The sequence below is a fragment of the Loxodonta africana genome, chromosome 22, assembly GCF_030014295.1.
Source record: "Loxodonta africana isolate mLoxAfr1 chromosome 22, mLoxAfr1.hap2, whole genome shotgun sequence".
In the NCBI taxonomy this organism is placed as follows: Eukaryota; Metazoa; Chordata; class Mammalia; order Proboscidea; family Elephantidae; genus Loxodonta; species Loxodonta africana.
This window is the reverse complement of record NC_087363.1, coordinates 64,188,108-64,213,776: the sequence shown is the minus strand read 5'-3', so window position 1 is coordinate 64,213,776 and position 25,669 is coordinate 64,188,108. Positions and strand designations below refer to the sequence as shown.

The window sequence follows — 25,669 nt, the reverse complement described above, 5'->3', positions numbered from 1 at the left end:
TGTATATGCACAGCAGATCCCCTTAAGTTACAGGAGGGCAATTTCTCCCACTGTCCTAGTGGCTAACACTGGGATAAGCTCCCCCAGAGTCTGAAGTCTGCTTTCCCAGCAGGAGTAAGCACTGCTCTTTTCTGCCACATTTTTAACTTAGCTTGGGTTCACAAACAGGGGAGCAAGGTACCAGCTAAGTATTGTCCGTTATATTTCTTTCTGCTAAAATCTTAAACATGAAACTCTTCTTCCCTAAGGAAGCCATTTCAGAGACACAGGAAAACAGTGCCTTGGATAATGCAACACAGAGAATCCCCACCTGGGAAATACCCTGAACTGTTAGAAATTGTAGGATTTGTCTTTTTTAAAACATATTCTTCCTTCAACTCAAAAATAAAAAAGCAAAGAATCCGATTTAAAAATGGGTTAAGGATTTGAACAGGTATTTCTCTAAAGATATATAAATGTCTAGAAAGCACAAGAAAACATGCTCAGCATCATTAGCCACTACCCACGGCCGTCAAAAATTCTGACTCTATGACACCACCACTGTAAAAACTCATGAAAAGGTTTACATACAAAAAGAAACCATATTTGGTGGTTACGAGGGAGGGGAAGGTGAGGATGGAAAAACACTTAATTGCCAAGTGGTAACCCTGGTGAAGGGTAACACAGTACACAATACTGGGGAAGCCAGCACAACCTGTACAAGGCAAGGCCACGGTAGCTCCATAGACACATCCAAACTCCCTGAGAGACCGAACTGCTTGGCTTGAGGGCTGTGGGGACCATGGTTGCAGGGAACATCTAGCTCAACTGGCATAACAGAGTTTATAAAGAAAATGTTCCACATTTTACCTTGGCGAGCAGCGTCCGGGGTCTTAAAAGCCTGAGAGCGGCCATCTAGGATACTCCACTGGTCTCACCCCTTCAGGAGCAAGGAAGAATGAATAAAACTAAAGATACAAGGGAAAGATTAGTCCAAAGGACTTATGGACCACATCTACCACAGCCTCCACCAGACTGAGTCCAGTACAACTAGATGGTGCCCGGCTACCACCACTGACTGCTCTAACAGAGATCACAATAAAGGGTCCTGCACAGAGCTGGAGGAAAACGTAGAACAAAATTCTAACTCAAAGAGAAAGACCAGACTTGCTGGCCTGACAGAGACTGGAGAAACCCTAAGAATATGGCCCCCAGACACCCTTCCAGCTCAGTAATGAGGCCACTCCTGAGGTTCACCCTTCTGCCAGAGACTGAACAGACCCATGGAACAAAACAAGACTAAAGGGGTGCACCTGCCCTGGGGCAGGGACTGGAAGGCAGGAGGGAAAAGGAAAGCTGGTAATAGGAAATCCAGGGTTGAGAAAGGAGAGTGTTCACATGTTGTGGGGTTGTTAACCAATGTCATACAACAATGTGTGTACTGTTTGATAAGAAACTAGTTTGTTCTGTAAACTTCATCTAAAGTTCAAACATAAAAATTAAAAAAAAAAAATTCTGACTTATGGCGACCCTACAGGACAGAGTAGAACTGCCCCAGACTGTCTCCAAGATTGTAAATCTTTTACTGAAGCAGACTGCCAAATCTTTCTCCCTCGGAGCAGCTGGTGGGTTCGAACTGCCGACCTCTCAGCTACCAATTGAACACTTAACCACTGTGCCGCCAGGGGTCCTTTCATAAGTCACTAGAGAGACACAGGTCAAAACCACAGTGAGATACCACTCATTCCACAATCACTAAAATGGCTATTATCAGGGAAAGAAAGATAAAAGTGTGGGTGAGGATATGGAAAAACTGGAACCCTCATACATTGCTGGTGAGAAATGTAAAACGGTACAGGCAGCCTTTTTGGAAAACAGTCTGGCAGCTCTTCAAAACGTTAAACAGAGTTACCAGATGACCCAGCAATTCTGCCCCTAGGTATACACCCAAAAGAAATGAAAACATACATCCACACAAAAGCTTGTACATGAATGTGCATAGCAGCACTATTCACAATAGGCAAAGGGTAGAAACAACCTAAACGCCCAGCAACGAGTGAATGGATAAACAAAATGTGGTATATCCTTATAACTAGTTGCTGTCGAGTCAACTTGGATTCATGTGACCCCATGTGTGTCAGACTAGAACCGTGCTCCATAGGGCTTTCATGGCTGATTTTTCCGAAGCAGATAGCCAGGCCTTTCTTCCAAGGCACCCATGGGGGAACTCAACCACCAACCTTTCAGTCAGCAGCCAAACATTAACTGTGTGCATCACCCAGAGACTCTACCTAAGAGAATATTATTCACCCATTAAAAAAAAAAAAAGGGAAGAAGTACTGGTACAAGGTACGACATAGATTACTCTTGTAAATATTATGCTAAGTGAATGAAACCAGACAAAAAATCCCACATATTGTATGATTCCATTTATATGAAATGTCCAGGACAGGCAAATCCACAGAGACAGAAAGCAGCCTAGAGGATGCCAGGGGATGTGCAGAGGAAGAATGAGGAAGGGCTGCTAATGGGTGTGGGGTCTCTCTCGAGGATGATTACAACATGCCAAGATTGGTGGCGATGGCTGCACAGCTCTCTGAAAGTAGGAGAAATCCCGAATTGTACACTTTAAAAAGGTGACTTTTATGGTATTTGAATTGTATCTCAATAAAGCTGTTATGTGGGGGGAAAAAAACCTGCTGAACTTACTAGCAGGTTCTCAAAATGCCACCTGGGTACTTCTATACCACAAAAATGAGGAAATAACCTGAGGGCTAGCAGATAAACAGAACAGGAACAGGGCGGGGGGAGGTATCCACATAAAATGGTAAAGCCATGATTTCCCCCGCCCCACCCAATCAGCTCCTTGAGAATAAATGAACTCCTAAAAACTGCTGTATTCACTACCAAGGCGTCCCCACAGGCCCACCAAACGAACAAAACCTCTGCTGAAGTTTATCCTCCCACAGAAAACAACTTCTCAGGATTTCAAAAGAGCATTTTTTTTTTCTTCTTCTTCTTCTTCTAATTACTTAATAAGGCTGTGGAAAGCAGGGTTCCCACTGGCCAGTCATTCAAAAACGAAGAACAAGTCAGAGGCAGGAGGAAATGTCACTACAAAGAGGGGGAAATAAATTAGTTACGTAGATCAACAGATTAAACTCTAACTCCTTTCTGTGGTTGGGAAGGGAAAATTTTAGAAAAACAGCATGCTATTTTTGGAAAAGTCCCTCCAAGAGTGCAAGTTGGGAGGGTGGAGGTGGGACACTATACATTTCAGCTTTACATTACAATCTGCTGAACCTGATAGGAGACAGTCCCCCTGCACAGTACGCTGGCGCTCCACGGCCCCTGGTGGTCTGGGCAGGGTTTCCTGGGCTGTGAGCACGCGCCGCGACACCGACACCCGGGTACCACAGCGGAGCTCTGTCCTAGCCAGCAGAGATGTGGTTAACTGCACAGCCCAAAAGGCTAATGGGGCCAGGATGCTGACCTACTTCAAAGAGATTCCAGTTGCTCCCCTTATGCAATAAACTCCTTTCACCCAACATTATTCACACTTTCAGAGTGCAAAGTTCATTCTGATATTGGTGGCTTTCTCACTTTGTAGCTTTTTTGGCAAGTGCCCCTTGGCCTGGTTGTTCATTAATATATAATCGGAACATTAAAAGCATTGTTTCGCCTTCTACGGAACCTGTAGCCAATTTAATAAAGCCGACATTGTCCCTAGGGCAGAGGAACCACCTTGAAACTGGCAGAGATCTCAAAGATGTACAAACAGGAGGGTACACACACACACACACACAGAGCTAAGTACTTCACAAGATGTTTTTGATATTCCTACTTGGCAAAGGGATAAAATTAAAATGTTTATCTTACCACAGAAATTGACTTGGTATTTCTTTCCCGTTAATCCTTTCAACAACAAAATAATCCTCACCTTTAAAATCTTTACAGGAAGTACTGATGTATGTGACAGGATGACATATGAAAAAGGGGGGATGGTTTCTCCAGCGCTATCAGAGCTGTCCAGGAAAGCGCTGGTTAGTGCGAAACTTTTACTTTTCACATCCAACATGCACAATGACAACTCACTCTAGCGACCATGTTTACTCGTCCGAAGCCACATTCTAAACACGGACTCGTTTGCAGAAGGGAAGCGGCTTACAGTCCAATCTTGTTTATGCTCCAAGTAGGTTTGACAGAAAAACCACATCAATTTGTTTTAAAATAATTTCCATTTGCTGGGAGCTGTTCCCGAAGGGTTCTCCGCCACACTAATCTGCTCTGATTCCTACCAGCTGTAGGTACGAGGCACACGGGCCACGGACAGGGTGGCCTGGGCACAGGCGGGCTGGCTCTGCAGAGGGCTGTAGCAGTCTGGGGCTACTGCTGGGGATCCACAGAGCCACTGCCACGTTCCCCTGTAGAACACAGGATCAATTCTGGTTTAAAAACAGAAACGTTTCCTAGTTCGGCGTCAAAAGTTGTGACTTGCCCAAAACAGCACAGTTTTATATGCAATTACACCTGAGGGGAAAGACTTTTTGCATTCAGAACTGCAATTCCATGGGGTTTTCAAGGCTGCACCCTTTCAGAAACAGACGGCCAGGTCTTCTGAGGGTGGGTTCAAACCACCAACTTTTCAGTTAGTAATTGAGTGCTTAACTATCTGCACCACCCAGAAGTGTGTGCACCTTATGTCCAAGCCCAAATTTCAGTTATGAACGTCAAAATAACTGATTAAACAAGCACCAATAAGAGGAAATTCAAAAAGGAAATGCCTGAGTAACATATGAAAAGATCTTCAACCTCACCAAACAAATGCAGATTAAATTAACCCAATGCAATTTTCATGCATTAAACTGGTCACTGATTACAAAAAAAAAAAAAAAAAATTGGAGGAGGGGGCACATGGGAAAATAGCCCCGATTTCACACTTTAAATCGATTCCACACTTTAAATCGGTGGCTTCTTTCTTGCGACAATGCTACCAAGAGTCTTGAGAATTTGCAAATTCAGGGCATTTTGGATTTAGTAATTCATCCGAAGTAAACAGGAAATGTAAAATAGGTATGTGTAAAAGTGGTTGGCACTGCTTAGGGAAAAACCTATAGGGAATTTTAATTATGACTTAAACCGTATTTTTTAAAATGTTTAACGTCAGAGAAAACATTGACGATACTGATTCTTTAAAAAAAGAATCACACTTGAGTATCAATTCTGTCTAAAAAAGATGTAACTCTAAACAGGTAATGAACCACAGATATTACTGGAAATTTATATACCGAAATAATAAAATATCACTGGGGAATGAGATCAATTAATCTTTTTATTATTTTTTTTTTGTAGTCTTCTCTTTATTCAATAAACATGTCTAACATTTGTAACTAGAAAATTAAAAGTAGTTAAAATAAAGCCACGGTTACCAGGCTAACAGGTCAGCAACACAAGATCCCTCTTAGGTAAGGCATGACCCTGACTATCCCAGCTCTCTGGGTACAAAAGTGCCTCCCTACAGATCTCAGCCCAAGAACTCAATCACCATTAAAATAACAACTGAGGCATCACTGAAAGCTGGGTGGGCAGGACTCCCTTTCCTACTGCCTTTAGTTACCATCTCAGGAGACTGCCCCAAGACAAGCCCCTGTTGGCGACCAGCCCTCTGCTGGGATCAGAAACCCGTTACCATCTCAGGAGACTGCCCCAAGACAAGCCCGTGTTGGCGACCAGCCCTTTGCTGGGATCAGAAACCCTGGGGAACAAGCTGTGTGCACCTGGGGCGTGGAGTGGAGGGCTGATGCCTCACACTCGAGGTCCAAGCCCGAAGGGCATTTACAGATTTAGAAATGTATCTGCCTGACATCTCCTGCCACAGAAGCTTCTATACATCTAAGCTGTGACTTTGGATGGATCCACTAAAGGCAGGTTAAATACCACGGCAGTATTCTCAGTACTTCTTACTACTCGAAGCGCAGTCTTCCCCTCTGCCAGCAGAGGAAGAAAAACTACCTTGGCCTGGGTATCCTCTCTGTCAAAGGGGGAGAGGTCTCAGCAAAAAGTAACTAAGAGCCTAAGCAACCAAAACCAGCTGCCTGGCGAAGGCTCAGCATAAACTGAGCAGAATAACCACAAGGGGAAGGGTGTCTAGACAGCCTCAGTCTATGTAAGAAGCAACCTTCCCTGCTGCAGTGTCAACTTTGAAAAAAGCAGACTCCAAAAGCCTGCTCCAGCAAAAGAACAGACGAGAGACCATGTCAACAGTTGGGAAGTGCACTGTGGGCTCCCTCGCCAAACGCAACACAGAGGAGAGCTGCTGAGTCTGGCCCACCTGCCAAGGACAGCCACCCACCGGAGATCCAGAAGAGCAGCGACATCCAGGGACCCCGCGTGGGAGACACGTCACACGCAGTGCTAAAACTAAAAAAGGAATTTCAGTAACAATACTTGCAGAGGGGCTTTCGAAGTCACCTTCCTGAAGTTCAGAAAGGCTGAAGAGCTGTTCAATTGTTAACCTGGCACTTGAACAGCCTACTTGCTATCTTTCAGCCTCCCTTCTGTTTACTCTTCCTTTCCGTTCTTCTAAGTTCCTCAACACTATAAGTTAGGAAGAAATCCCTGGGTGGTGCGAACGGTTAACCACCTTGGCTGTTAACCAAAAGCCTGGAGGTTCACGTCCACCCCGAGGCACCTTGGAAGAAAGACCTGGCCATCTACTTCTGAAAAACCATCCATTGGAAACCCTGTGGTGCACAGTTCTACTCTGATACATGAGTTCATGAGTCAGAATCGGCTCAGCAGCATTGTATCTATCTATCTATACACACACACACAATGTACAGATACACACACATAGGAAATGGACAAACAGGCGAGCTCTGGGCCCCGTCACTGCTGTCGCTGAGTTGGTTCGGCTACCCAGTCCTGCCGCCTAAATTATCCTACTTGTCTGGAAAGGTACTTCTACAGGACTCACTGTGTTTGGTATTCATTCTACACCGATATCAATGTCGGCACTGAGCATTAAATGCGTCTCAGACTTTGCGCTAGATTCCAGAAATATAATGATGAGCCAGAAACAAACCCAGCCCCTGCTTTCAGGAAGCTTACAGACTAATACCAGAGTCAGATATTAATCAAATAAACACACTAAGCTTCTGTAACAAAGTAGTACAGAGTCCTCGAAAGGGCAATCTAACCTAAACGGGGAAGTCAGGAAAGCTTTCCAGGGTAGGGGCATTTGAGATGGAAGAGCAACGGTTTGCAAGGCAAAGGGGGGGACTATTTCTCGAGGTGGAGGGATCAGTACGTACGGGCTGTGAGACACGAGATGACTATAAGAGCCCGGACTAACACCCGTGCGGCGGCTGGAGGAGAGGGAGCCAGGCAGGATGGAGGTGCACGAAGGAGCTGAAGAGGGGAGTGGACTGCCAAGGGCTGAAACACAAAGACCCTTGTGGCAGGGGCGGGGGAGAGATGGCAAAATAGATGTGAACCAAAAACTAGCTACCTAGTTAGCTACTGCAGAGTTCACTCACTTCATGGAACCCTTATACACAGCAGAAGGAAACACTGCCCAGTCCTGCATCGTCCTCATGATCACCAGCATAGCATGTTCAAGTCCATCATTGTGGCTACTGTACCACTCCCCCTCACCAAGGGTCTCCCTTGTCCTCTATGGCCCTATATTTCACCAAATACGATGTCCCCCTCAAGCAACTGATGCCTCCTGATGACATGGCCAAAGCAACTGAGGTGGACAATGTTCTGTTGTGACTCATGAGGTTACGACCCGTGAGGTTTTCTTTGGCTACTTTTCAGAACTAGACCAGCAGGCCTTTCTTCCTAGTCTGTCTTAGTCTGGAAGCTCTGCTGAAAGCTGTCCATCATGGGTGACCCTGCTGGTATTTGAAGTACTGGTGGCATAGCTTCCACTATCACAGCAACACACAAGCCACCACAGTATGGCAGACAAACTGAGAGACGGGTAGTTAAAAGCTCTCTATCCCCCCTAAAATCTTCATGACACAAAGAAATAGTAAAGGAGAAAAGTTTAACAAATTTATCAGTTAAAATCACGGATAAATTCCACCTTTCTTCCTTTCATCTCTCTGCTGCAGCCTTTTTCTGTCGTTTGTTTTAAGGGGCGGGGGGGGGGATGTTGGTCACTGATGGTCGCAGCAGTCTCAGGAACAGGACCACATATATTTCACAGCACTGCACAACCCAAGGCATGCCAAGGATTTCAGGCAGAGTATAAACTTCGCCAGCAGGCTAAACTGTTTAAATGTTCTTGAGTTAAAAATACACCATTCAGGTCAGAGTTAACACCAGGGCCTTATCACCAAGGCTGTTTGTGAACTGGTTACACTAGGCAGGCCTGACTGGCCCATCTTTTCAATGCGCCTTGATCTGCAAATTGTCTAACGATACATCAATGAGATTATAATAAAGCCACCAAATATACACGCATTTGAGAAAAACACTTTCCAAACCCAAGAATACTTTACTGTTTATAAATAGTTTACTTTTTTTGATCCCTGAGCATATAATATTTGCAGTTGCTCCAGAAACCAAAGAAACATGGAACATGAATACAAACCACAACCCAACAGAAACAATAAACAACAGATGGCCAGACATATGCGCATGCTACCACCCCCTTCCCCAAAGAGGCAAACCCAAAATGGATTCTAACACACAAGCCTGCCAAGGAAGAAGCATGGTTTTTAAGATCATGTTCAAGATATCTGCATGGCCAGTGCTAGGTGCTACCAGCCACTGAAGAGCTGAAGGAGCAGTCGCTGGCCTTAAGAAATGCAGAGCCTTGTTAGAGAGGCCAGACAAGCACAAGAAAGAAGTCAGAAGGCAGTGCTATTCTTACAGTACTCTTTCTAAATGGAATCGTGTAGACCCATGCAGAATTCTAACTCTGGGCAACTACTAGCTCTGGGGCCCTAGGCAAGTCCTTCAACCTCTCTGGGCCTCATATATAAAACAGAGGCAATATATTTCAGAGAATAAAGATGATGACTGAATTAGTTAACACACTTGTGCTGTTACTGCTATGTTGTTTTTGTTTTCTAACTCATAGCGACCCTACAGGAGGACACAGTAGAAATGGCCCATGTGGTTTCCAAGGCTGTAAGCTTTACGGAGGTAGACTGGGTACATCTTTCTCCTGCAGAAAAAATGGTGGATTCAAACCACTGACCTTCTGGTTAATGGCTGAGCACTTAACCAATGCACCACCAAGGTTCCTTATTGTTGCTATAGTTATCAGTAATAATAAATAATAGCTAACACTTCTGGAGTGTCTGCTATGTGGTAGGCTCTGTTCTACAAACTATTTCATTTTTGTCCTCATATCAACCTTATTGAGTTAAAAAAAAAAAACGATTCAGACTCATAGCGACCCTAAACAGTTATCCTCATTTTACATAAGAGGACACTGAGTCAGAGGAAAGTTAAGTAAACTGCTCAAGGTCACCCAGGCAGCCAGGCTCCAGAACCTCCACTCTTATCACTGCACCATGTAACAGCATGGCTGCTTCATCCCCACTACCACCCACCCTCCCATAACCACACATGTGGAATGAAGGGGTGCTTCAGAGCAGACGAGGACACCGTGTCATGCTCCTCTGTAGTCCCTGAAACCACACTGCTCTGGGCTTTTCACGGCCTGAACTTATTTAAAGCAGCTGAAGACCAATGTTTAAATAAATTCAGACTCTCAAGCCACATGATTTTGACTAGTTGATGTTTATGATTTTTTTTTAAATGTCATGTGTCTCAAATCAAAGGGGAGGGGTCCCAATAAATACATGTGGCTGTCATATTGCTTTCTATATACGGATATGTCTATTTTAGGCATCACAATCTCATGTTCAAATAGCCTGCCAATTTCACCTCAATCCTAATTTTTTTTTAAACTCTGACTAGAATTTTCCAGCTGCACTGTAACTTTAAGCTTTTGTGTTTCTTCTCCATTTAAAAATAATGCCATTTCCCAATATATAACTCCCAGATGTAGAATTCACAGATGATTCATCTCGCAGAACAAGTGTTCTGAGACATCGGCTCCAAACAGAGAAAAAACTTGGAATTCCCTTCTCCCTCAAAGTAAGAACTTGCCTAGGTCTGCTTTGCTCAACAGAGTTTGTTTTCAATTATATTTCCAAATTCTTTTAAGAATAACTGCATGGCGTCTGGCCCCAACACATCGGATTCTTTGAAGTGGTTCTCAAACACAAAGCAGAAAATCAGGAGGACGGCAAAGAGAAGGGAGGACATCGCATAATTCTGGTTGAGGTCAAGTATACTGTCCAGAAGTTCTCTTTGACATATAAAATCAGACCCACCAGAGCCTATGACTTCTCACAGGAGGCCCACACCACAGGGAGCTCCAGCTATTGAACAAAGGCCCTGAATTTATCCCTTTTATCCATCAGCTGACTTTTGATGGATTTACAGATCCCAGGTTTAACCCACCAACTCCTCAGCACAAAGAAAATGGCCTTTTGCAACTTACATGTGAATTTCAAAAACACTCCTGGTAAAGTTCTCACATATGTCAATTAGCAATAATCACACCTCAGAAGCCACAAATAGCAATGCTGAGCTAAGGAAGAAAATCACTAGGCAATTAACAAAGCAATTATCAAGGGACTTCTATGTGTATGATACTGAACAATCCCTGCTGCCTTCACGTCTAAGTGGAGAAGAAAAGACAGCAACATGTGAGAAGTTACCAAATCATGTAAACTCCCAGCATCCTGAGGAGGGGGCTAGATATAAATACTATATTCACCAGAACAAAGTTGAGTGACAGAGTGAATGGCTGACAATGACATAAGAGGCTCCTAGAGGGGTAGGAGGATCATTTGGCCTATTCTGATCTCAGAAACCACAATGCAAAACGGTTATCTTTGGGTCTTAAAGGGAGAATGTTAACAACAACAACAAAAAAAGTCCAATTTTTTTTGGACTATTTCCTTTAGTCCTGAAGTAGTCCCTGTTAAACTTTCTGTCAAGAAGTTCCAAACCACTAATCACGCCTCCAGCTTCACTGCATTTTAAACTGTATCCCCAAACAATGCTCCAAATTCCAAGAATTTGTTCTAAAGAATACAGGAAAAATCCAAAGGTTCAGTCTTATGAACAACATTCACATAGTAAAGAATGGGTGGGAGGGAAAAAAAAGGCCCCAGAGTTTCTACTGAAGGAACCAACAAACTCCAGGTGAGAGAAAGATGGCTATTTCAAACACAGAAAACAAAAGTTTAGGAAGAGGCTGCATGATAAGGATCCACTGTGATAGGAATCAAGATTTTCAAGAACAGCGACTGGTCAAAAGGAAACCAAGGAAAATACAGGTAGATGGGTAAAACTAAACCGAAGTTGTCAGGTGTGCAGAGTAGAACTGCTCCACAGGGTTCAGGGGCTGTGACCTTGGGCAGGTTCAAACTGCCCACCTTTTGGTTAGTAGCCAAGGACTGAAACTTTTACACCACTCAGGGACTCCTGGTAGATGGATAGATTTAGAATAAATTTGACCAAGAAGAGTGAGAGACTTCAAAACCGGAGCAAGAACAGCCATCTAAGAAGCAACTACTGGTCTCTTCCCATCTGGAACAAAGGAGAACGAAGACTCAGGAAGCAATGAGTCCAAAGGACTAATGGCTCACATGAACCACAGCCTCCTCTAACCTGAGACCAGAAGAACTAGATGGTGCCCGGATGCCACTATCAATCACTCCGACTGGGATCATAATAGAAGGTCCTGGGCAGAATGTGTAAAAAATGCAGAACAAAATTCAAATAATAAAAAAAAAAAAGACCAGACTTACTGGTCCGAATGAGACTGAAAAAACCCCTGAGACTATTGTCCTAAAATAACCTAACTTCAAACTATAGCTACTTCTGGAGGCCACCTTTCAGACCAATAATAAAATAAATAATAACATCCAAGAAGAATGTGCTTTGTTAGAACAAAGGTCAAAAGGGCAACATGTGCCTAAAACCAAATAGGACAGGAAAGGACAGGGAAACCGGATGGATGGAAATGGGGGAACCAAGGGAGAAAATGAGGAAAGTGCTGACGCGTTGCAGGGATTGCAACCAAGGTCACGAAACAATCTGTGTGAGAATTACTGGTTGGAAAATTAATTTGTAAACTTTCACCTAAAACACAATAAAATGTTTAAAAAAGAAAAACTGGAGCAAGAAGCCACTGCGCTGTATTTATCAGGCTGCTGAGTTTCCACCCTGAAAGGTATAAATGGTCATCTTGGTAAAAAGGCTGAAAGCTGCTCTGAAACCCACCACAGACATAGTCAATGGCAAGCGCAGCCGCCCTTCCCGTGCCTATTACTACTGAATCTGCTCTAGATGACCTATCTGGTTGTTGAAGGCAGTTTATCATCTACAACTTCACACATCCCAACCATGCACTGAAGTCCTGCTTGAGAGAGCTGCTGGCAGCGGCCCTGTGAAAGGCAGAGAGATAAGCAACCCTTTGGAAAAAATACGCCTTTAATTTGCCTTTTTGATCTTGCTGCTGTTGCTGTTCTGACTCGTAGCGACCCTATAGGACACAGTAGAACTGCCCCACAGGGTTTCCAAGGAGCAGCTGGTGGATTTGAACTGCTGACCTTTTGGTTAACAGCCAACCTCTTAACTACTATGCCACCAGGGCTCCAGATCTAAGTTCTTAAAAAGTCAAAGATCTAAAGTAGGTCTGCACTAGCTTCCATAGTTTTCTTTGGGCCAGAAGGAAAAAGTAGTCAATAATCAAAGAAAATAATAAAGTGGAATATTAACTCCCTCTCAACAACACCTAAAGGCCCACAAAAGGTTCCCTCATTGAGATTCCACCACGCACACCCTATTTTCTTTTGTTGCTCAGGGTATCGCTGAGAATTTCACTCAGAAGCACCAAATACACAAAGATTACTTTTAAGTAAGTATCCCAGCTTGTGCGTTGCAATGATGTCGAAGAGGAGAACTTCTGGACTAAGACAGACCAAGAAGAAAGGTCTGGAGATCCAGTTCTAAAAATCAGCCAGTGAAAACCCTATGAATAATGGTCCAAACTCAACATGCATGGGTTCGCCATGAGCTTGGGGCTGACTTGGGTTGACCTGACAACAGCTAACAACATCAAAGTAACCCAGATACAGATCAATGTACCAATTCTTACCATCCAAATAGTTTACTCCCTCTTTGCTTCAATTAAAGGGATAGAGTCATGAACCTAAAAACCAGGAGTCTCAGAGGTCATCCATCCCTTTACAGATAGGAAATCCAGGCTTACAATGCCAATCAGTAAGTAAGAAAGCTGGGGCTAAAACCCCAAGTTTCCTAATGCCCAACCATGGGCTATTTCCCTTTCTACACACCCCCTCCTTCATAGCTTTAAGAACAACAACAACAAAAATTCCCATCTAGGTAGTTTTTATCATTCATTGGTCAAGTGAACCCCTTTAAGAAACTTTATGAAAAGTGTAGGCTCCTTTCTGTGCAGAAAGATGAACTGAGCTCCAGGATTTCACATATAATAAAGTTCCCCAGATCCTCAACTAAACAATATTTGAGGTTAACCAGCCTTTATTTTAGGGCAGTTCAAAAATGAATACAATTTAATCATTTCTAAGTATTCCTTCAAATGAACTTATGAAAGAATCAAAATATCTCCATAGAAGAGTTCCAGATTTTTCTCTTGGGCAAAGCACAGCCCTCAATGAGGCCAAACCTCCCCCAGCCAAGAGTCCTTCCCAGACACCAAATCTGAGAAAACAGTCAGAGGAATTTGGGATGAGGCAGACCGTAATAGCTACAAAACATTTAGGTTTACTTTCTGGACCGCCCTCCTCCGAAGACAGAGGAAACCCCATCCCACTGGAGCTGCAGCGTCTGCAGCCCTCACTTCGTTGCATCAACAACCAACTTCCTGGAAGCAACCAGCTCTTCTGTCTGTTTATAAGTTTTGCAAGCACTGGAAGTGTGTGTGCCAGAAACTGACACCAGCCCAGGTGGATGGAGGAAATTACAGACAAGAAGAAAAATTTTTTTAATTAAAAATAAAAATGACTAAAATATAGGCGGAGCCCTGGTGGCATAGCAGTTAAGAGCTCAGCTGCTACCCAAAAGGTCTGCAGTTTGAATCCACCAGCTGCTCCCTGGAAACCCTATGGGACAGTTCTACTCTGTCCTATAGGGTCATTATGAGTCAGAATCGACTCAATGGCAAAGAGTTTTTTTTTTTGGGGGGGGGTTGGGTGAAATTCAGGCATGATGCATGATGATGAAATTAGGCAAAAGAACACAGTTCTCCCCATTTGCAAAACAGAAATTAAATTCAGTCAGAATTTCTCAATGGGAAGTTTTTTCACCCATAGATTTTTCTTAAATCCTTAGAGGTATGCTTCCACTTTTCTAAACACAGACGCCACTGTAGGATAGCATCTAATCAATATCTTATTATAAATGTAATTACATTTAATAAATCCATGACTTTAACCTGACCATGTTGGGCAGCTTTTAAAACCACTAAGCACTCAATAATCTACAGAAATTAGATTTCCAGAAATAGAATATGGAAATCATTCCATAAATTATAATAAAGCGAATGAAACTTGAAAGACTAGGCAATTCTCTTTGGGTTCCTAATTAAGCTGCAGCCAGCAGCTATTCTAAAGGGGCCTTCTAACCAACAAGTAACAGGCTATGGAGAAAGTAAACAGTGGACTTTTAAAAAACAGAACAAAACCATTCAGCAGCTACTTGGAGAATAACATTTTCAAATTTGTGTGAAGTTTAAATCAAGCAGAGAGTTCCAGGAACCTAGTTCTTCGCTTTTTGAGGATTTTCTTACAGGGTGTCTCTATTTAAAGCTGCCTCAAGTAGCCACAGCTGGAGGGTCAGGCCTCGCGAAGTAAACAATAGTTAACTCAATTCAGGCTCACAACTTAACTACAACCAATGGCTAATTATCCCTCTATTAACCAACAATATTTGAAATATCAAAAAAACCAAACCCGTTCCCACAGAGTCGATTCCAACTCATAGCAACCTTACAGGACAGAGTAGAACACTGCCCCATAGGGTTTCCAAGAAGCGGCTGGTACATTTGAACTGCTGACCTTTTGGTTAGCAGCCAAGCTCTTAACCACTGTGCCACCAGGATTCCATATCTGAAATGTCACTTTTTAAGTGATCCACTTCTAATTACATTTGTTCACTCATGGATTTTAATCAACAACTAATACTATGGCAGAAACCTCCAAACCAAACAGAGGAGAGAGGAAATTAATCAGAAAGGTACAATTCTGCCAAAGAACTAGTTCTCTAGGACAAAGAACTAAATCTCTCTCCCACCACTACCACTTGCCCCCCCAAAAATACCTGTTTATGAGAGCATATAGAGTACACATAGTAGGTGCTCAATAAACATTTTGTAAATGTATGATCAAAACGTCCACTGCTACTGAGTCAATTCTGATTCATAGTGACTCCACAGGACAGAACAAAAACTGCTCCACAGGGTTTCCAAGGCTGTACATGGATTGATTACACCTCAACATAAAGAAAACAAAATCCCAGCAAATGGACCAATGAGCAACATCATGATAAACAGAGAAAAGGCTGAAGTTGTCAAGGATTTCATTTTACTTGGATCCACAATCAACAGCCATGGAAGCAGCAGTCAAGAAATCAAATGACGTATTATGTTGGGCAAATCTGCTGCAAAAGATCTCTTTAAAGCTTTAAAAAGCAACGAGGTCGCTCTGAGGACTGAGGTGCGCCTTACCCAAGCCGCAGTATTTTCAATTGCTTCATATGCGTGTGAAAGCTGGACAATACAGAAGGCTGAAGAACTGATGCATCTGAATTACATGTTAGCGAAGAATAGTGAATATACCACAGACTACGGAAAGAATGAACAAATCTGTCTTGGAAGAAGTACAGCCAGAATGCTCCTTCGGACATGTTATCGGGAGGGACCAGTCCCTGGAGAAGGACACCATGCTTCATAAAGCAGAGGGTCAGTGAAAAAGAGGAAGACCCTCTTTGACATGGCAGCTGAGACAATGGGCTCAAACACAGCAATGATTGTGAGGGTGACAGAACCAGGCATGTTTCGTTCTGTTGTGCACAGGGTCGCGATGAGTCAGAACCAACTTGATGGCACCCAACCACAACAAAATCCTTACAGAAACAGACTGCCACATCTTTCTCGAACACCGGCCCTTCGGTTAGCAGCTGAGCACTTAACCCCTGTACCACCAGGGTTCCTTCGTAAATGTATAGCTAACCACAATTTCCTTTGCCGAACACATTTGTAAGTGTCAATTCTTTCAGAAGTTGTTCAAATTCACATCTCTCAAAACCACTCTATGCATATACAGATGAAATGATGTGCCTTAGACTTACTCTCAAAAAAAAGCATGGAAGGGGAGAGGGGAGAAGTGTGTGGAACAGAAATCAAACAAGACTGGTGAACATCTATGACTGCTGAAGCCAGGTGACGGGTACATGGGTGAGTTCATTAAACTATAATATTCTGTTCATTCATGAAGCTGTTAGCTCTTTCCACAGTAAACACATAAGAGAAAACACCTGTACGGGCAGAAGCGAGTGAGTTTATTTAAAGTAACTGGGGCCAATCAAATGTTCCATTAATTCAGATTTTTAAAAGAAAAAAAAAAAAAGCAGGTCTTTTGATCTATAGCTTACAAGAAAAAAGGAGTATCTTCAACACCGTACTTCTTCTCAGTCAGGTGGTAGCTGTCACTACCCAGGCAGAGGCTCGCTTGTCAATTTCTTGTTACTAGGCCCAAGTGCTAATGACTGACATACAAATACTTTCAAACAAGGAGTGCTGGAACGACAAGATTTGGTACTAAAACCAGATACTCTATTCCCCAGTTCAAAAGAGCTTCATCCTCCTCACTGTTATCTAACAGGCTATCATGAAGTTAGTACTTGGGGCAGAAAAAATTTACCAGTGCAATGCATGCTCTGACCAAGATAAGCAGTCAATTATTTCAGCGGCAAATTATAACTGGTAAAAGGAGCAAAGGACGAAAGAAAAAAAACCAAACCCATTGCTGTCAAGTCAATTCTGACTCATGGTGACCCTATAGAACAGTGTAGAACTGCCCCACAGGGCTTCCAAGGAGCGCCTGGTGGATTCGAACAGCCAACCTCTTGGTTGGCAGCCGTAGCACTTACCCACTATGCCACCAGGGTTTCCAAAGCAGCTAAATGCTTCATAACTATGCCTTAGAAAAAAAGTTGTGAGGGTTTCTGGTCGTGTTTTTTAGCAGCTTAAAAAAAAAAAAAAAATCCATTATCTCCACCTCGTTTCTTAACGTCCAGCTAATTCTGCCTGTGGGACAGATCCTTACTCATTTCATTCATGGTCCTAATATTGAGGCCTTGAGACAAAAAAAAATACCTGCAGATGGTAAAGATTAGAGATCTGTACACCACAAAAGTTTACCTTAATAATCAACGCAAACTACCTAAAAAGAGACAGCTCATACTTTCTTTAAATCCTCTGAAGGCTACCTTTTGCCAAAACAAACGGAATAAGCAGTAATTGGAACCTGCATCCTGGTTTATAAGGAAGCCGAGCTGTATTAAGAAGTACAGAGATGAACAGATTGGTTGTTTAACAATGGACCTACCGGTTATGCTAGATTAAATAGTAATAAAGACGCTAACAATCGTAGCCATTCATGTGGGCAAGGCTGTGAATCAAGGCCATTCACTGGGGAAGGGACTCAGCTACAGGTGCAAAGGCAAGAGCAAACAGTAACTGGCTTTTCAGGTCACATCCCCGTCAGATTCCTCAACGCCCCTGTGCTGGCTGCCCACATCCCCTACAAAGTTACCACTGGATTGCAAACAGACCCAAAGAGCCTACAAATGTGAGGGCTCCCCTGCTCTCTGCAGACAATCGTCACCTCCTCCTCCCTCATGTACTTGCCAAGAGAAGTGGGTACAGTGTGGGGTTCAGCTGTCCCTGAAGTCTGTAACCTAAGCCCTGTTTGGAAGAGCACACCTGCATTTTTCCAAGCTACTTTTTTCTACTGAGAGGAGCTATTGCATCTGGGTAGGGCTCGGTTTCCATGCAACCCTGGGAAATAATAGGATAAAATTATTAGTTGAAGAGCCTCTCACTCCCCTGCCTCCTTTCCAGACAGCCCCTCCCAAAAGGATAATGCTAAATAGGCAGACGTATTTGTACAATTAGAATGCATTTATAAACCATCTTGGTAATTTCTGCTAATTGTATAATTTGCAGCAACTGTTCATAGCTTCCCACTTGATAGTCTGAGGTTTCCAAGGGCACATGAAATTTCACGTTTCATTTCATACATATCACACACACACACAAACCTTATAAGGCTGCTTGGATTGTGAGCCCAGTCACCCTCCCATTCCAAAAGAGTCCTTTATATCGCAAAAATAAACTTTTCCCAGGAAAGACTTTATCACCAGGAAATCTGCCTTTGGAGACTGACCACGAGAGATGATGCAAGATTTCTGTCACTGAAGTCTTAGCCTTCATATTGTGCTCATAATCATCAAGTTTATCAACCCGTATTATGGAACTGATCTAAAGACATGTGTCACCTAAGACAGAATATTATGTTCCCCTATTAAGAAACGAAGAGAGGCTCACCCAAAATCACACAGAGCTATAGAGTGGCAGTGCCAGGAATGGATCCCAGAAACAACTTTCTATCTCTTCATCACTATTCCACCAACGTATCCTGTTGTTGTTAGTTGCTGTCAAGTTGATTCCAATTCATGGTGACCCCATGTGTGCAGAGAACTGCTTCATAGGCTTTTCGTGGCTGTGTGACCTTTCAGAAGCATATCACCTGTCTTCCGAGGTAACTCTGGGTGGGTTCAAACCACCAACCTTTTCGGCTAGAAGTCCAGCCACCCAAGGACTCGCCAGCATACCCAACAGAGTGAAGGTCAAGAAAGTATCACCTCATCTACTCTTTTTCCCAATCAATAACACAAACGGAGATGGAGACACAGCCGGGCAGCGAATGCCCACTTAGAAGATACACAGAAGATAAGGGCTAAAGGCAGGAAACAAAGGCTGTGAGAGCAGGGAAATGGAGAAACGCCATTTTAAAAAATGGAATGGCTTTTATAAGCAGATTGGGTCTATTGCTTGTGTTTGAGAAGACTTGGACAAAAAAAGTACTTGGATAAAGACCACAAACAAAGTATTAAAATACAGAAAATACAATTACGATAAAAACACATAAAGCACAAAGCCTTTGGATAAGAAAAATTCACAAGCATACCACCCCCACCAAAAAAAAAACAAAATAACCTGGATACAAATTGGCAGCTTCCAATTAGATCATCCACAAACTGCTATTTTCTTTTTTGCAATCTTTACACATCCATTCACATGGCTTAATGACAGCAACAGTCATATATCAAGTTCTTCAGCCGAAAATGTCTCAGTCCCAGTCGTGTAACTGGTCAATTAATTGGTTACTCTGGGCCGCTACTCTAAACCTTGCAGTTATACAAAATTCTACGGGCAAAAAAATAAATGCAAGTTCCAGAGGGTCAACTACAGTGAAAATGTTAACCTCTGGTCTTCAAACGGAACCCCTGGTGGCGTAGTGGTTAATAGCTACAGCTGCTAACCAAAAGGTCAGCAGTTCGAATCCACCAGGCGCTCCTTAGAAACCCTGTGAGGCAGTTCTACTTGTCCTATAGGGTCGCTATGAATCCAGATTGACTTGGCGGCTATGGGTTGGGTTGGGCTGGGTCTTCGAAGCCTTATTTCTTTGCAGGTGAACGTCTTACTTATTCTCACACTTACTTGAAACAAAAGCGTAAGAAGACCATGGTAGTAGTATACACAGGAACTGAAGTGATGAGGGATGTGGCCTACAGGCTCATGCTTAAGTGCGAAAAAAATAATGTTAACAGTCCCTAAACTTCCCACAGGCCAGGGAACACGTGAAATTTTAAAATATTTTCCCTCCTCTGCCTGGGAATTTTTCCTCCATCCCTCCTTCCTGTCTCAAGACAATGTCTTCTGCAAAGGCATTGCAGAAATAGCACCCGTTGTCAACAGCTCTGAATATTAACACAGCCCAGAGCACTATTCCCTTTTAAAAGACCCCCAGCGTTTCGAATTGTAGTCACCCAGGAAAGGGAAGGTCCCAGGGAGTAAATGTCACCAAGCGCTTTCAAAAGGAGTTGAAAGTTAGGCTTGCTCATGAAACTTAAAGTCCTTCAACCTATGAGAGTAAGTCAGAGGAATCCCTTTAAGTTTCAAACAAAAAAGGGGAAAAAAAGACCCTGGTACAACCAACATCCTTTATTGCTTATAGTAACTTCCAGTTCAATGAATCCTTTTGCTCGTTTTCCCTCTGTGAGTGTCACTTATAAAATAACCACAGGCTATTTTAAACACCCTCCTTGCAGCCTTCTCCCTCCAACAGACCTTTGGGCTCTAGCAGGTACACAGAACTGGGCCAGGTGCATTGTCAGCCACACAAAACCCCACTGCTCTCTCACATTCCTGTCCATCCTGAAAGAGAGGATGCTGAAAAGACTTTGCACCAAGGAGACACTTCTGTAGAATGGAGGAGAGGCCCTTCCACTGTGATCACAGTGTCTTAGGGAGAGAAAGGTCAGCCAGAGGCCAACCCAGTGTGGTCAGGGAACCCAGGCAAAATAATTAGCACTGGAAGGAAGGAAAGCTTCAGCACACAGTGCAGATGCTGGAGAGCTGGGACATTCACTAGGAACCAGCCTGCTGGAATGCCAGGAGGCTGAGATCTGGGCCAACACTGAGTTTTCTTCATCTTTTGGGAGATGTTCCTAAGAATTAATGCCAATGATGCACTCAAATGTCCAAAGCTGTGAAATCTAGTAACCAAATATAATTATGGAAAGAGATGAACACACTTTTTTTTTAAAAGTGCCCCCTTGCAAGAAGGGGCAGGAACGATTCTGACACACCTTAGAAGCAAGAGGGCATTGTGTGCCAATACAGAGTTAATTTGTCCTGTGGGCCCCCTGTGGGCCTCTGGGCACTTTATAATTTTGCAGTATTCAAAAATTAGCATTTATGCCCATGATTTCATATCAGCTGGACTTCATGTACCTTCCTCTCAAGGCAATCAATTTTATTTGCCAGGGAACAGGCAACAGATAGGTTCTCCCTCATCAAGGGGCAAGCAAGGCTAGGCTTCCTACACGTGTTACAAAGAAGAGGACTCTGAGGTGAAGTTCCCCTGAAAGTCTGAAAGAACTTCCACCTTTCAGATTTTTCCTCTGCCATCACCCCAAGTTTAAAATGCTCCCTATTCCAAACAACCCTTTGTCCACTTTCCGCAAATTGAAGATGTCAGAGGTCTGTTTAGCTCTTCTTAAATGACACAGAGACAAGGCAGAAAATGGGCAGAAGGCCTCAGGACAATCCAGACAACAATCTATTTCTTAACAAAATCTCAGTTTAGGTTTTGGAACAATTTGGTCCTCTGCACTTCAAATCTAATTTTCATTAACAGGATGGGAAGTATTTTCCAAACCTTTAATTCACAACACCCTGCACACCTGGGCCTTCCAGCACAGCTGTAAAATTTCAAAGACAAAGGCCCTCTCTGCTTCATAACTACAATGGTAACCAGGGTTTATTTTCTAATGTAATCAGAAGCCAAGGTTAGATGTAAGCCACTGATTTGGTATTGCAAACACTTAAGGAGACATAACATAAAGAGACCCAAATCAATAAACTCATCTTAATGAGTCTCAGGACCCAGGATAACCACATTTGGTGTCCTTTGGTGAATTTCCTTGTTTCTGAATGCCAAGTCATCTTCCCTCCAAACAGAGGGCCAGCCTTCCTCACCCATCACAATCCCACCAGACCATCATGTGGCTCCCAGAACTAGCCACAAATTTATGCAACAGATAAGAGTCTAAAGTAAACTGTACTTAAAACTTCTTAAACAGCTCTAAAACCATGCGCTCAAAAATAATTTCGAAGGAAGCAAATATCTGAGTTTTAAGAAGTTCAACTATTTCTAAAGTTCTGGGAAGTTGGAATAAGGCTTGGCAGTGCTTGGTGCTATTTATGAATGTGCTGGTTGAACCATGCCAATCTCACCTACGTAATGGGATGGAAGCCTCAGCAATGAAAATGGCTCAACTACTACAAGTTACGGTGCTGTATAAATTATCCTCCAGACACAAGGATTAACATGATTTTCCCATCCACTAGCTCCATTCCATCCCTTCTGCTCATACTGCATTTAGATCCGTATTATTGTGTTATTTTCCTTATGCTAGGCCTAGGAGCAACTCCAACGTTAGATGCACTGTTGACAAAAGAAAAAAAAAAAGTCCCATAAAGCCACAGGTCCCCTGCTATCTCAAATCCACAGCCTGAAACTGTTTGAACTAGCTGCTGTAAATCTAGTTCATGGGGTTATAAACTAGCTCTGAGCATCTCCTAGACACAATGGACTTAAAGGATGTAAGCCTGGTGCAACTACAAGATATTTTATTAGATTACAGACTGACACTTTCTCCCCTCAAGTCTTGTGGAATCATAACCAGGACTATAAGCTGTATAAATAGCCTGATGTAAGATTCAGAATAAAACTAATGGTTTAAACAGAGCAATCTGAAGTTGAAGAAAAAAAAAATTTGCTTGATTTTTCTCTAACCAGAACAACATTTTTCAAAGGGTATATCCATTTACTATGCTGCCACACACTAACAAGAAGTTACAGCTCACAGTCTAATCAGTTAACACCATAATCCCTGTGATCAAGTCTATGGAACCTCTAAATACCCAGTATGGTTGGTATTCATCTTCAAAAGTGTGAATAAAAGAGAGAAGACTGCAATCCTAAAGCGATTCATGCCACGAGAAATGTCACTCTTAGGCAACCAAAAGCCTAAAAAACAACCAGTATGTTTTGCTCCAAAAATTACAGGGCAAGGCAAAGTGGATCTTGTGACTACACGGAAGTACAAATAAGAGGACACCCTGTCCTCTCCGGGAAGTCACGGCTTCTGAACTAAGTGCCTTCCCCACAATGGCACTGACACATGGCATCAGGAGTCACTCCTCCAACAGGTGAACACTTAAGAAGTTATTCTGATCCTGCCCACGTGATGTTAGCTTCAAAAGCCTACTTCAAAAGCTTATGTATAAAGGAAAAGCCACAGTATCAAAGGCCACCTCAACTAAACCAATTAGTACCTAATGTCAATGCCGGGCTCCTTCTCCAGTTATTTCACACAGCCACTGTCTACGTTAAAAATCCACAGTACAACCACTGGTTTTCAGTTAAGTCAGTGAATTCCACAGAAGCAGCAGAATATTGGAGAAAACCTCACTAATAAAAAAAAAAAAAACCCACTGCCCTCAAGTCAATCCCAACTCATAGCGACCCTATAGCACAGAGTAGAATTGCCCCATAGGGTTTCCAAGGAGCACCTGGTGGATGTGAACTCCTGATCTTTTGGTTAGCAGCCAAGCTCTTAACCACTATGCCACCAGGGTTTCCAACTAACTAAAAGGTCCTGGAAAGTTTCAGAGCCTTGCAGTACTTGCTCACTGTCACCATGAGCTGGAACTAACTCGACAGCATGGGATTTGGTTTTTTGTATTTTTAACACGGTCCAAGTTAAAAATCGTGCTCTATTTCCAGAGGCACAGGACCTTTACCTTCCTCTCATGGCAGCCACACATCAGGACCACATTTTCTGAGATAGAGCCACAGGTGTTGGTTAAAAGTTGTGTCACCTGCTCTGCTTCTTATTTAAACAGTGCATGCCATGCCTGAGGTGTCTGCTGCACCTCTTCTGTGTTCTAGGAAAGATGTTCAATTATTCAACTGAAAAGCCAGGCCTTTTCTAGAAGGTACTAATGGTTCCACAGAAGTGCTAATTACTGATAACTGGGCAGAATTTGACTCATGGACCAGATTTTTAGAAGTAAAAGAAGGCCATTATATTCTCCCATACTTACGGAAGCCTAATGCATTTTTTTCTTGCGAAATCTCCTGTAAGAAATGTCCCACTAAGTGCTGATGGAAGCCTGTAATGTCAATAAAGGTCACCATGCACTAAAGACCAGGTTAAAAAATCGTGACTGCACAGAAAAGAACCTCCTTTAGGTGAAACAAACTGCTCAAATCGACCAATCCCTGGCACTGTCTCTGGAAGTAGCACTACTCCAACCAATTTGCACCATTTATAGAGGATCATCAAGCCCAATGGGGCCCTAGGGAACAGACAGGAAGGGTCTGGAACATAGTTCCCTAAAATGCCAACCAGGCAGCAAAGGACAAACTCGCATCAGTCAGAGATCTCCCGGAGCTCCCAAAGACCCCTTCCTCGGGCTGTTCTCCGGGGACGTTTGCCTTCTGCCTCGGCCAGAGCCAAGTCACCAAGTCAGGCCATCAGGGTCAGCAGGGATCAGAAGGCGACGAAACACACATTCGCATTAACAGATAACGTAAATGGAAGACTGGAGCCAAGAGCCACCATTCATTAGCCACTGGAAGTCCACGGATCTCAGACGCCTGAGTACGCTTACAGGAGAGGAAAAAAAGAAACCCTCACACTCACCGCACAGGCTTCCTTGCCCTCTCCCTTCCAGGGGTTTCCCACCTCCCACACATACATATACACACTCACCTTCTCTCACCTCCAGACTCCCACTTACCTACTTGCTTCCAGATCACGCTCGCTCACTTCTGGACTCTCACTACCTACCCTCTTGCGCTCATCTCCCAACCCGCAAGACCTACCCTCACCGCCAGGCCCCCCGTGCTCTCTCCTCTAGACGCCCACGCACGGTACCACCTCTGGGGTCCCACGCAAACCTTTTCCCAACCACGCACGGAACCCAAGCCGCACTGCCTTCTCAGGTAAGAAGTCCCACCGCTATCCCCAGGTGACAGCGCTCCGGGGCGCAGGGAGGGCGAAAAGGGCGGCACTCACAGGCTCCGCGTCCAGGCGGGCAGGTCTCCGGGCAGCGTCGTCAGCCCGCGCCCGCCGCAGTCCAGCGAGTCCCCAGCGCAAGTGCAGGCGGCGGCACAGGACGCCCGTGGGACGGCCGTACCCGTCGCCGGCTCCGGCCGAAGCAGCAGCAGCAGCAGCAGCGACAGGAGGAGAAGGTGAGGCGAGCGGCGCGGGGCCCCGAGCGCTCCCCGGGCCGGCCGCGCCATCTTGTCTGGAGCGCGCTGCGAACTTCGGGCGCGGGGGCTGCGAGGTCCCGGGCGGTCGCAGGCACGGGCGGGCCCGCGGGGGCGCCGCTCGGCACTAGGCTGCTGGCCGGGGCATGGCCGCTGGCACAAGTTAACCCGCGGCGGCGGCGGCGGCGGCGGCTCCAACGCTCAGCGGGCCCCCGGTGCCCGGGCCGCTCGGTAGCGCCCTGCGGGGGCCGCGAACCCTGCGCCCATCCGGGCCGACCTGCCCACACTGGCTAGGAAGCCCTCGGACCCGGGAGAGGGGTGCGAGGCCGGCGCTGGGTCCTCCCGCCGCGCTCCGGGCCGGCTCCTGAACTCCCGCGCACGCCAAGTGCCGCCGCTGGCCGAGGGCGGTGCTGCCGCCGCTGCTGGAAGCAGGGCGCTCAGCCTCGCAGCCTGCGCTCGGCGCCCGTGGGCAT

The 25,669-nt window shown here is 44.3% G+C and overlaps 1 protein-coding gene across 1 annotated transcript in view; it reads right to left on the bottom strand.

Moving 5' to 3' along the window:
- LRIG1 (leucine rich repeats and immunoglobulin like domains 1) overlaps positions 1 to 25,333 on the bottom strand; it is a 121,511-nt gene extending 96,178 nt beyond the window's left edge. Inside the window, exon 1 of the mRNA XM_003410003.4 lies at positions 25,003 to 25,333. Within this exon, the coding sequence (XP_003410051.1) occupies positions 25,003 to 25,229 (227 nt within the window). The 5' untranslated portion in view covers positions 25,230 to 25,333. The remainder of the gene's footprint in view (positions 1 to 25,002) is intronic.
- Positions 25,334 to 25,669: the final 336 nt, after the last annotated feature.